This window comes from Polypterus senegalus, chromosome 4 (assembly GCF_016835505.1).
Source record: "Polypterus senegalus isolate Bchr_013 chromosome 4, ASM1683550v1, whole genome shotgun sequence".
NCBI classification, from domain to species: domain Eukaryota; kingdom Metazoa; phylum Chordata; class Cladistia; order Polypteriformes; family Polypteridae; genus Polypterus; species Polypterus senegalus.
Genome location: NC_053157.1, coordinates 188,726,853 through 188,739,678, shown reverse-complemented (window position 1 = coordinate 188,739,678; position 12,826 = coordinate 188,726,853). Strand labels below are relative to the sequence as shown.

Genomic DNA, 12,826 nt, shown 5'->3' with positions numbered 1-12,826 from the left:
AAATAGCCAGACGCTCCCATCACAACTAAGCGTGTCCTCAGTCTGCCCAGGTGTGCCATGCCACATACCCAACCACTTCAAACTATGCTTTTTTTGTTCAGTGAAGCAATGGCTCTTCACGGAGGTCCTCCTTATGTTGCTGAATTGAGCTATGGTCCTATATAACCCTGTGCAGAAACCTCCTTGAGGCCAACTATACTTGCATCCTCATTCTTTGTGGCCTTGCTGCTATGGAGATTTTTCATCACTGCAGCCACAAAGATGGGCCAACACCAATGGCTTCTGCCATCACTGGGTTTACAAACTCCTCAGATTGTTCTTTCTGTGATTTGCCCAGCTAAGGTCAGTGTTACCATACCTTGACAACAGCCTGCCCATTGTGCCTCCTATGCTTTAGTTGTTGAAAATCATTCCCTGTAGCCTCCCTAACTTCCACCCACACATTTAAGCCACTGGTGCAGTTTCCATCTTTTATAGGTTGGTGGTACCTTTCAGTAAAACCTAGAGTCCTTCCTGCTAACATTTCATGGAAGGCCTCTTTCTTCCTCATGTCCATTTCCTGTAGTAATGATACCTTAACTGGTCCGATGTTTGCTGTCAAACAACAAAAAAAACAAATGCTTGGACACAGCTCTTTGCATGTGCCTCTACTACTGAGGTCTTGATCAGGTTACATTCTGATTCTTTGCCCCCTTCTTCCAGTGGTGAACCCATTGTGAGTGTTGATATCTTCATTACCCATTTGGATTGAGAATGTCTGGCCAATGAGTGCTCGGTCTGCTGCTCACCTGACATTTCTGCACCGGACTAGAACATGCACCATCAATCAGATCAGGTGACCTGATGAGTGCTGTGCTGCCTGGTACACCTGTGCGCAGACTTGTGTTCAGACATGGCATTCTTTGAGTGATGATAAAACCAGTACAAGTTCAGAGCCTGCATTCTGATAAGGCAGAGCACACTGTAGAGACCTCGGGCATTTCTTGAAATATCCTAGTAAGACTATGCAGTCAGAAGGTTCAAGCTCCAAATTGAGGGTCCGTTAAAAGGCTGCCCAATTTTTCCACTGTGCAAGTCAAAGTTGCAGTGAGGGCCATCAGGTCAAACTCTCAATTGGATGGCTTATTGACATTGACAACCCCAAAGCACTTTGTCTTCTGGCTACAGTTACATTTTGCTCACTGCGTTGGTCCAGTCTCCATTGCTTTGCTGGTCTTTTACTTTTTAAATTCCATAGTGTTGACTGTACAGTGTGATCAGTTCATGTCCACTACTATTACGGACTGACATCTGGGACTTTGTAATGCAGATCTTAATTTAAACATTTGTATAGTTTTACATAAGTAAAATTGGTAATTGTAATATAAACTTAAAACCACAACATGACTGCTAGAATGCCAGACTGTATTTTTATGTTCAATTTGGGAATGGCCTTGCAGTTCAGTTAGATAAATATTGTCAATATGGTTATTAGAATTGTGACAAATGACCAGAGTTCATTCAGTCTGTCAAGCTCATGGCCACACTGCCACCTCCCCATGACTTGGCCAAGATGAAGTTAGGGCAGCCATTCTTTTGTAGCCAATGCCTGTAACCTCCAATCCCTGCAGTAGATGAGTGAGGAGATTCAAAACCCAAACCAGATGCTCTTCAAGCCTGAGCTGTACAGTGATGACCCATCCTGGAGTGAAGATAAAAACAGTCATTGAATCCCACTCTCACATCGATGAGATTGAACTTTAAAGCAAGATTGCTAACACAGCAAATTAATGGTACACAGTAGTGGGGGCACCTAAAACCTCACACGCCTGTAAGGCTTTCAAGTCCCCTTAATGACCACACAAAGTATCTGTTCAAGAACTGAGCTGGACCATCGCCTGCAGTTTTCTTTCTGGTGTTCATGTATAAAATGGATGTGCTGATGTTGGCACCAGTGAAGCAACTTGTTAACCAAAAACACCCAACACCATCTGGTGCTGTCAGCAGTTCTGGACCGAGCTCATCCAAAAGATGGTAGGATCTCATCTGTTACTGCACCGCCAGAGTGGTCAAGCAGCTCAGGTGGATGTACCGCTGCTTATGGACTTCAAGGCCCTGGGGTTTGCAGCCATTCTCTTTGTGCAAGAAAGTGAAACAGTGAAGTGGGGCAGCTGGCATTTCTCAAGGAGGACACAGCACAGTTCAAAAGTCCCATAGGTGTGATTAAAGAGGGGCAAAGCCAAAAAGACACTTGTTATTGGAAGAGGAGGAGGCCTGTTAAGGGCCTTTGAGAGAGAAAAAGAAAAAAAAATACAGTGGAACATATTTTAATAAATATCCAATAAAGTGAATGTAGGTTACTTTCTATATACACATCGAATCCACTGTACATTTAATACATGTTAAAAATTACACATCATAATGCCAAAGTAGGCCACTGTTTGAATTCCCCCAGTTTGTTTTTTCCATGTTGTCAACATCTTGCATTACGTACTACAGGATAAGCTGAAACACCTGCCGCTCACTTTACTCTCGGTCACTGTCACTTGTGTCGCTATTGTCACTTGTGTCGCTGCTGTCTGAGGTTGCACGTTCCAATTCATTCAGATGATTTCTGGTAAAAGAAGTGAAAAGGCCAGAGACTTAAAGTAGTCATGGGCACCAGAACAAAAGACGTGGAGCATAAAAACAAAGTAAGAAATACCAAATAGGATACCTTAGCTATCACCACCAAATCCAAACCAGAAAACTAAAGCACAAACCCATGAGTCTAGCCATACAAATCACCTTCAGATTTCAAATGGGGTGGGCGCAATAGCAGTAAGTGGGATTCATGTAGAATGATACATTTTTCACATTACAACTTTGTTCATCAAGACCAAATCGGCTGGGTTGGAACACCACGTAGACTTCATTCACATAATCTCAGCTAATTGGGGGGCAGTCAGTGGTGCAGTTCAGCCACACTCGTCCTGACAAAAATTAAATGGACGAAAACAAGTAGGTTTGTCTGAAGTTGAGGGGGTGAGCTGTGTGTGCACAAGATGACAGCCAGATCTACAATGCATGCTAATATGGCTGCGAGGAATGAGGGGTGTGGGTGTGTTCGGCCTCACAATCACAAAAGATGCTCATCTGTCTGATGTCTTGTGCTTTATGTATCACAACAGAGGGGGGTGGTTTTGGCAGGGGAGAAAAACAAACAGTTGAGATTATGCTAACCCTGCCATACTGGGAAAGCCTCCGCAAGTACATCGCCTCCACCAGGCAGAATGCTACTGGCTGTCACAAAAATGGGTACACTCTTGGTACTTTGGAAATGTGAGACGCTGCTGGAAAGTTGCAATCCAGTTGTCCGATTTTAATATGCCCTGTGAAATGTAGTCCTGTAATCCAACATCCTCTGGTGACAAGATTAGTAACATCAGTCATCTAGGTCGACATCCCCTCGGAGTTGAAGTCGTGTAATGGACCTTTAGATTTAAGAAGTTTAATCTTCCAATACAACCCCCAAATACTAAGATCACATCTGGGAATAATTGAAGGGCTGAGTTGCAAAATCAGCTAAGTACAGGAGACAACTTTTTGTGAAAAGGAGAAAAATAAAGTATTTGAAATGATATTTTTAAAATTCTTTTTGCAGAATGTTGGTTGTTACATTACTGAAGGTCAATTGCTGGACATCTCAGAAATCTAAATATTTTACATTTTTGTAAAAAATCGGAAAAAAAACACACTTAGCAGGTTTTGACGCTAAATCAATGCTATTCCATAAACCTATAAGTAGAAACTTTCATCAAAAGTGCTCTGGATCTTGAAATATTTTTATTATATAACAAAAGAAATTCAGAGCTTTTAGTCTCTAAACTATTTAGCTAAAAAGTAATGTTAAAAGTCATGAATTCCTGTTAAGCATTGTTGAAGTAGTAAATTAAACAAGTTATAAGCAACCTCTAGAATGTCAATATTCTACATCGTCTTCATCATATCAGACATCAAACAGTATCACTGTCTGCCATTGGTTTAGTGTTTTTGTTGGCTGTTCCAATGATTGGGAGGTAGAACTCTAACTTTTCCGATTGTGGATTGTCCCTATTGACTCCCATTTTGCTAAGCAACATTTCGACATCCTTTGCTTTTACTGGATTAACACAACAATTCAGTGGAAGTGGGTCAGCTGACAAGTTTTTTATTTTGCTGCCACGTTTCACAATACTGACACTGCAAAAGTAGCTCGAATACGTGGTCTTTATGTTTGTTACTTCTTGTTATTTCCACCACACAAACTTTTGTGAAGTGAAATGGGAGCTTTTTTTTTTGCAGACTCTTGCAGTTGCAGACTTGTAGTTAAGCACCTGCCAGTCTCTTCCTAAAACTCTTTTGAGTGTGGCATATTGAGATGATTGGCTGGTGTACTTAGCAGCTTTTGGAACTAAGCTGGTTATATATTTAAGAGGTTTTGGAACTCGCATCAAAATTTACAGCACTATATTTTGGTACTTAGCAGCTTTTGAAGCCCACTTCAATGCCAAGCACATAGCCGAACCTTTGATGAGTCATAACCATGCTTCACCTAAAGTTCGCCAAAATATGTACTTAGCAGGTTTTGGAACTCACCCCTTCAATTTTTAAAACCACTTCACTAGCACCCACATCTTTGAGGACACTGAACAGCAGGAGGTACACTGCTAACATGCATTTAAAAAATTTTTTTTTTTGTTTTTTTTTGACACTTCAGTTGTTGGTAGTTAGTTAATAAGCAAGCAGAATTAAAGTCCAACCAATTCATGATAGGTACAGATCTGAGAATTCTGAGCAAAGCAGACAAACACAGTGTTGTGGCTACGCCGCTCATCTCCCTCGCCGGTCTCACCTTTGTTCCTCTGTTAATGGGAATTCTTCTTTCACTCGCTTGATCAGACCAGGCGTAGCTGGCAAGCTGAACCTCCCCGCCATATCTAGCACATTTATGGCCAGATCTCCATCTTCTTTCACTTTGGTGCAGTCCAAGAATTCAGATAGGAGCTCCACGCTTAAAAACACCACACAAAGGGGAAGGGCACACATGTCTCATCCGTTTGTGGACTTTGAAAATTCATTTTTATTGTATGTTACTTACAAGCATTTAATTAAAATATAAATACACTATTCAAAAGTAAGCCACAGAATTTGTAGGTAGACAGACATAAAATTAATACTAACCTGGGAACTCGGTTCTCTTTGAAGAGCTGCAGCACAGACCTAAAATAAAAATTGTCAGGTTTAAAAAACAGTTAAAAAGATTTTTGTTCAGCCGTCCTGTTCCTGTGCCCAAGTGTGTGTTCCCATCACTACTCTCAAAGTGGTTAACAGTCTGGTTTGGATTTGAGCAAAGCATTTGAATGTGTGTGAACTATGAGCGATACAAAGCTACACAAGTTTCCAATGGACCACATCCCTTATTACTACTGGCTGACAACATAAAATCCAAACTCGCACACCCACACTCCCCATGCCTTGTAACCCCGAGCTCTGCTGCACTTACACTAAAGGGTTTTGTCAAGCTAGATTTCCTGTGTTGAATGGCTATTTTGCTTCTCTATTGTAATACTGAGAGGCAGGAGTGAGATAAACATTAAAAGTGCAGGTAGGGGTGTGAAAATTGGGGGCATGGAGAAGGGCAACATTCTATGGAACTGGAAGGTAAACTGGAAACAACTGCATGATAATCTGCCTGCAATATTTTCAAACATTCTGCACATGATGTGGTATCCGTCAAGAAAAACACACAAGCTACATGAATGGCCTTTGTAAAACAAAGCGGGCACTGCCCATTCTTCTAGGCTTTAGTGGCCCACCAGGCCTGTTTAGACAGCAGACTTAAATAGGGATGCAGACATGCAGCTGTACCAAACCCCCTACTTGCATTTCAAACTAAGTTGCCCAACTCTTCATATCAGAACCAAGACTTTATGAAAGTAAATTGAGAGGGTTTACCGCACAGCACAAACCACTGGTAATCCTCAAGAATAGAAAGGCCACATTAGCCTTTACCGGAAAACTTCTGAAAAAGTCCATCTAGTTCTAGAGCAGTATTCCTTGGAAAGATTAAACCAAGATCAACATGTACCAGAACGATGGGGAGAAGGGAAGGAATATCTCATGATCCAAAGCACACTGCATCATCAGTGTTGTGGCATGGGCATGTACAGCTGGCTGCTAAAGAAACTGGGTGACAAGCGATTAATGATGGAAGCAGCAGGATGGATTCTGATATGTTTAGGGCCATACTAATGGCTCAGAATCAGCCAAATGCTACAAAACTAATAGGAAGGCACTTTAAAGTCCAGATGGACGACAATCCAAATATACTGCAAAAAACAACCCAAGTTTCTTTCCAGGTAAAGAAGTGAAATATCCTGAATGGCTGAAATTGGTCACTGGACTTCATGCCGCAGGCAGTGGGGCATTCACCAAGGAAACTATCCACAATTGTGCATACTTCAGGGCACTCCAGACACTTAATGGCAATTCTCATTCCTGAATTCGTATTTTTTACATGAACAAAGCACAAAAACCCAACAGGATTTTAATTCTATTCATCTAATGGTGCTCCTAGCATTCCGGTCCAATTACTCACTCCACATGCACAATTTTCTGAAATATTACTTGTTTAACCCCACTCTATACTCCCAGTTTTCATTTTATAAAGATAAAAGTTCAAAACTTGTGTACTGCCTCTGTTAGGTAGGCTGTGTTTTAGTTGTAGATCTGTGGGTAAAATGTACCCAAGTGACAAATGTGTGCCTCACAGCAAGCAGGTGGAGGAGATTTAAATATAAACTTTGTATTGGAGAATCTTGAAGTCACTCCTGGAGAAATCTGAATATTTTGAAGTTAAATGGCAAATGTACGGAGTACTCCAACATACACTGCAGTTACTTGCTCAGCTCAGAAAAGTCAGTCATCTCCTATAAACGTCTCCATCAACCCACCACATGTAGGCTAAAATGGAGAAGCATTTATAGTCGGCTCCCATGATACAGCCGAGGTCTGTACCCCTGCGCTTCTCATCACTGCTGAGCGCATCTCCATCAATAAATGTCCACAACACGTGAATATTCAACATTATATCAGCTGATGCACAGCTTACTGTTCAGGCACATCTGTAAAAAAACAAACCCCAAAGCATTACAATGCTGCACAATACTCACCAACTTTCTTGGATTCGATCTGCTCTCAAGAGAAGTGTGGCAACATTGGCAAGGCTGCCAGAAGTCCAATTCAGGGCAGAGCGATCACTGTCTGTTCCTTCATACGCAGACATTACAGATACGGCACAGTCTGCGAAAGAATTCTGTACCTAGAATAAACACCCAAAATACACCATTAAGAAAAATTTCTCTATCATTTAAATTAAGAAAACAGGTGGACCATTTGATCATCTTGTACCTCAAAACTGTGTTTGTCACGTGCCATCAGCATCAGGACCTCTTCCACCAAATCTGCTTTAGTGGCAAGTCCAAATTGCTTGATATCTGCAAAAGTTTAAAGTTTACTTTTTCTTACAATAATGGTGATACACTATTACAATTTTAATGGCATAATTTTTGCAGAGGGCTTTGTGAATAATGTTGCACAGACCACAGCTAATCCAGAAACTCTACAGTAGGGATGTCACAGTACCAAAAACTTTTAAAATATAAAAACAAAACACAACCCCCCCAGTATCTGTACTATAGTGAAAGTCAGTACTGCACTAAATGTGTTTGCAAGTAGACCAATTACTTCAGAAGGCACAATAATACACAAGAAACTACACGTAAAAATGGCTAAGAATAGCAATGCTACAGCACTGCATCAACACTTGTTGAAAAGAAATGCAGCGGTGGTCACATCTGAAGAAGCCTTGTAGTTCACACAAAAGAAATTTGGCTTAGGAGTGCAGGAACCATATTTGTTATTTAAAAAAAAAAACAAAAAAAAAAACACACCACACACAGGCCAGTGTTATAATTCTTTTCAGAAAGAAAGAAATTATGTTACCGATCAAGAGAGTTACATGTGTTAAAGAAGATCAAAATAAGATTAATCACATTTAATAGTGTCCTACACAGTCCCGGATAAACGGTTTTGCTTTCATACTTCAATTGCTGTGAGCACTTCTAAATACAGTATGTCCATCACTTCAAGCATTTGCTCATTTTCTATACAGTTCAGGTTTGGAGAAGGACCTCTCTCTCTCTCTCTCACACACACACACACACTCCAAAGTTAGCATTGCCAGTCCTCCCACATTTCGCAGTCCTGTATGCCCAACAGCTGCAGCCAGAAATCATCAAGGCAGGAGTCAACCGAAGTGGCTGGAAGGATTGTTTACACCAGCATGGATGAGTTATTCCATTTGTTAATGCCAAAATAAGAATTTAGTGTTTCAATGTTTCAAAAAAGGACAAAGCACTACTTATTTATACAACATGTACCGTGTTGAGACATTTGGCAAAACGTGCCGTTTAGCAGAACAAGCAAAATATACTTGACTGCTAAATGTGAATCTGCCGACACTGAATTCATGTCATCCACATGGATTCTGAAGGCAAGCCAGTGCTCATTAGTACAACCCCTATGTAATATAATTGAATGGTACATTGACAAAAGTAATTCTAACTCAGTTATAAATTTACTGAGAACGGGTAACAGTCTGATCTCTCACATAAGCAGCCTTAAAATGCAAAACAAAGGCTGTTTCAGCCAAATAATCATTTTTTGCTTAAAAAGCAAAACGTGCGCTCAAGTGGAAAGCTGCCTCTTCACTGCACATGACAATAGCATCTTGATGAACGGTTTGCAGAATGTTCTTGCACTGGCTCTTCCAGTCTCTCTCAGCAAGTTCCTTCACTACCATCATTTAGTATGGATGGAAATCAAAGTCCTCATGCAAAATCCTTCTCAAAGACATGTTGGAGATGCCTAAAGCAGAAGCATGTTTGCGTGCTGAACATCTAGGAGACTGCAAAATTGATGCATCTTACAACTTGGGATGTTTTCAGGTGTTCTCCAAGCCGTCCTCGGACTGTACGATTTTCTGTTCAATGTTGTACCTGTCTGTTTAAATTTAGCCACCCACTGAAGAATTGTTTTTTTTTTTTGATTTGGGACATCACTATTAGGAGGACTGCTTAAGTGTGTTTGGAAGGCTGTTTGTGTAGTGACGATGGATTTCTGGGTTTTGAAGAACGTTTTAACAGCGAAAGCACGGTGCACACTGGACAAGGGCATGCTACAATGTACAAATTGGAAGGTTGCCGGTTCGAATCCTGTAAATGCCAAAAGGGACTCTGCTCTGTTGGGCCCTTGATCAAGGCCCTTAACCTGCAATTGCTGAGCGCTTTGAGTAGTGAGAAAAGCGCTATATAAAATGCAAATAATTATTATTATGATGTTGCCGACTAAAAACTTGCAATGGAACGCCAGTCAACGGACCCCCACACCAATCCACTTGGCTGCCTCTACCTGGTACTTTATTCTTAGTTATATACCGGGTGAGCCAAAATGAACATGATAAATAGTCATTACCTAAACTTTTCAAAGGGTTTGGTTTCTTTTAACTCTATATACATCCAACATTTGATCATTGATGCATACAACTTTGTTAATGTTAAGTTAATCACTGCAAGGGGGGAAAAAACTGCCATTTCTTAAAATGGCAATAGTATGGTAAGTACGCAGGGAAAAGGCAGAAAACTAAAATGGAATGCAATAGCTCCACAACGTAACTTAATCATTCAGAATAGACTTTCATACAGTCAATATGAAGCTGAGTTCACATACTAAACTCAACTACAAACTCAATATGATAAAATGGCCATTAAAGACCTTTACCCCATAACTGATAAGAGAAAATTGAGGGGCTTGGTGTATACGTCCTGCTTGTAACAGATCTGTAATGGGGAGCACGAGAAATGGATGGATACATTCTTACATGCTGTGCATGTGTGGTGGTGGTCACTGCAATTACTAGACACTATGCACCCAGTTTGAGCGCACATGCGAACAACGCGAACTTTGCTTACCAGGAACCTGTTCCGACAGGGAGGCAAAACAGCATGCGTGTTCCTGGATGGTCTTTTAATGCAGTAACAGGTTTGATCTTTAGATGCTGTACTGTTTGAACAGACAGCCTAGGAAACGCAAACCATTTGCAAACAGTAGAGCTAACCCTACATATTTTAAACACTACCTCTTCTGATCCTTGATCTATTCCCCTCAACACCATGCTATATAGACACTGGTGACAAGCACACTTGAGTGTTGGAGACTGCGGATTTTACTTAATGTTAAGTTGTGAATTAAAAAGAGCTGAACATTAAGATACTGACTTTTGCATATTGATTGGTATTAAACATTTTAATGAAAATTAGATATTGCCTAACTGTATATTTCACTTACCCAGCTCAGACTATGGCTTTTTTCTAGTATAAATGAGCCTCCATTAAGCCACCACATGCAAGCTAAACAGAGAACAAGCATTTACACTCAGCTCCCATGATACAGCTGATGTCCGTACCCCTGCGCCAATCATCATTGCTGGGTTTTATGTTGCTGTATGATCAATAAAAAAATAAAAAAAATCTCAACACAAGCCAATTTCTCGTCTTTACACACGAGGTAATATTTCCACTAATGCATCTCGTTCTGCCACACATTTGAACAAAGGAAACTAAATATGTTCGAGCAGGTGATACTGGACTAACTGGGCCTTTATTAATCACAAACCTCTGTAGTAAAACAAACATTTCAATAGCACATTTTTATACAAAAGGATGTAACTCAAAGTACGTCACAATATGTCATGTAGTTATATGCAAAGAAAAACAAATTTAAATGATGCACACTTACATAAAATATGTAGTACTCACTCTCAACACTTAAAAATTTGTAGACAGACAATTAAAAGTTAAAAAAATAAAACGCTAGTCGTAATGTTTTAACTTGAGAAACGGTTTGTCTTTGGAATGACGACAAATTGTTATAGTAGTCTCCCCTAAGAAAGGCAGAGGATCAATGCTCTAGTGAAAATCTGCTCAGGCTGGACTCACCAGGTCTTTGCCCATTTTTCTAGCCCAAGATTTCTCTAACAGGGCCAAGATTGAAATTTGGATATGAACGTTTCTCAACAAACGCACACAGTTATGTTTGATACACTTCAGAAAATATTCAGAGGCTTGCAACACAGTAAATTAGAAATCATTAATACATACAACACTCACCTTCCCATATGTGAGGAATAACCTCTAAACGGTTGTCGGCATCAAGTGCCTGAAGTAGCTCCCTCATCCCTTGATAATTAGGGTAAAAGAGCTGAGGAGATCAAAGATACAACAAGCAGCTAAACAAATGCGTTTCTCAAAAAAACAAAAAACACACTATATACACACACAAAAATGAGAAAGTGAGTGTGCGGATTGTATTGCAGCACTTTATATAGCAAATAGCAAATGATACAGAATGACTGTTGCATTGGGCTTGATGAATTCAAGTTAAACATTTAGATGTGGACATCAAGTGTTTAACATTTCTTAGTCCTGGATTACACATCTGTTCACTTTACAAATCAATTTGCACATCTGTTTTGCTTGGGGAAAAAGTTAACCTGAAAGAACAAAAATCTACATCAGCTAAATTTGCTGCAAACATCAACATATACAAAGAAATCACACGGATATGATCAGATTTAAAATAATGCATAAATAAAATACACTGTAGGATTAACTTTTTACTTACAGAAGGAATCAAATCTTTGTACCACTGAAGCACAACATCAATATTTTCCATCATACATAAGAGGCTGAAGAAATGGCCACTGAAAGAAGTTTTTGGGAGTGGGGAGAAGGAAAAAAAAATAAAGTCCAGGAATATAAGTTTAGCTTTACAAAGAGTACTGTTGGTCACTGTCAACTGTTCACACATTAATGGACACATTAGTTTCTATAATTTTCTCTGCATTTTTAACAAAGCTTTGTCTTTATATGCACCAATTCTGTACTTAGAAATTTGTAAAATTCATACTTGCAGGAGCAGAGTGCTATGGCTAGTTCTCAGGTAGAATGCAATGGAATTCTGTAATTTTTCCAGTAAAAACTGTTAAGGCGGCATAATTTCAAGTATAACTCATTAGCCTTGGTATTGGACTCTGATAATGTGCCGTCCCCACTCCAAAATAAAATGTCACTATTAATCTCCCCCCCCCATGTTAAACACTAAAATTAGAATATGCATTTAGTTTTATCAAGAACTCCTCTGAAATGTTACTTAGGACTACAGCTTTTTAAAATGCTGGCCTACTTGCCAGTTTGTGAAAGCAGAAGGCTTTTAAAACAGTTAATTTACATAATAGTTTGGATTAGAAACTGAAGATGCTTAAAATTGTCATGCACCACACAAAACCTTTAAGACACCTGCTCGCTTCTAAAGCTGCTCTAGCGTGGATGGGGAATTGTGAAAGGCCAGGAAACCATGTGTCGTTGATTAAAATACCAAATCAACCCACTAGGAGCGGTTCAGAAATATTTCACAATAAATATACATTTGCATTCAGAACACTAACCTACTCTAGTTACTTTACCAAGATAAACAAAAATAAAAACCATAGGGACTACAGTGCTAAACTGAAAATGTAGGATTACCTCAGTTCACAAAGTGAAGAACAATAATGAACACTTTGTTACACAGACAGTTAAATACTTACTAAAACACATTTTGATTGAAATTATCTCCCAGTAACTTCCAGTTGTCTCCTTCACCTAATATCTTGTGTAACCGATAAGCTATCTCCACTTCTTTCAGGCTCAAACACTTGTGTGTGGTG

General features: G+C 39.7%; 1 protein-coding gene and 2 non-coding genes across 3 annotated transcripts in view; all 3 read right to left on the bottom strand.

The window, feature by feature from the left end:
• Positions 1–2,445: 2,445 nt before the first annotated feature.
• The window catches only part of ptcd3 (pentatricopeptide repeat domain 3), a 31,843-nt gene continuing 21,462 nt past the window's right edge, over positions 2,446–12,826 (bottom strand). The window contains exons 17-24 of the mRNA XM_039751791.1: positions 12,707–12,813; positions 11,743–11,821; positions 11,229–11,319; positions 7,411–7,496; positions 7,173–7,321; positions 5,182–5,220; positions 4,853–5,011; positions 2,446–2,593 (exon numbers count right to left, since the gene is read on the bottom strand). Coding sequence (XP_039607725.1) covers positions 2,506–2,593; positions 4,853–5,011; positions 5,182–5,220; positions 7,173–7,321; positions 7,411–7,496; positions 11,229–11,319; positions 11,743–11,821; positions 12,707–12,813 — 798 coding nt within the window. The 3' untranslated portion in view covers positions 2,446–2,505. The remainder of the gene's footprint in view (positions 2,594–4,852; positions 5,012–5,181; positions 5,221–7,172; positions 7,322–7,410; positions 7,497–11,228; positions 11,320–11,742; positions 11,822–12,706; positions 12,814–12,826) is intronic.
• On the bottom strand, positions 6,905–7,041 carry LOC120529190. Its single transcript, XR_005633696.1, has one exon. It is a non-coding gene; the product is annotated as a small nucleolar RNA SNORD94 (small nucleolar RNA).
• LOC120529189 lies at positions 10,408–10,549 on the bottom strand. The gene has a single exon (XR_005633695.1). It is a non-coding gene; the product is annotated as a small nucleolar RNA SNORD94 (small nucleolar RNA).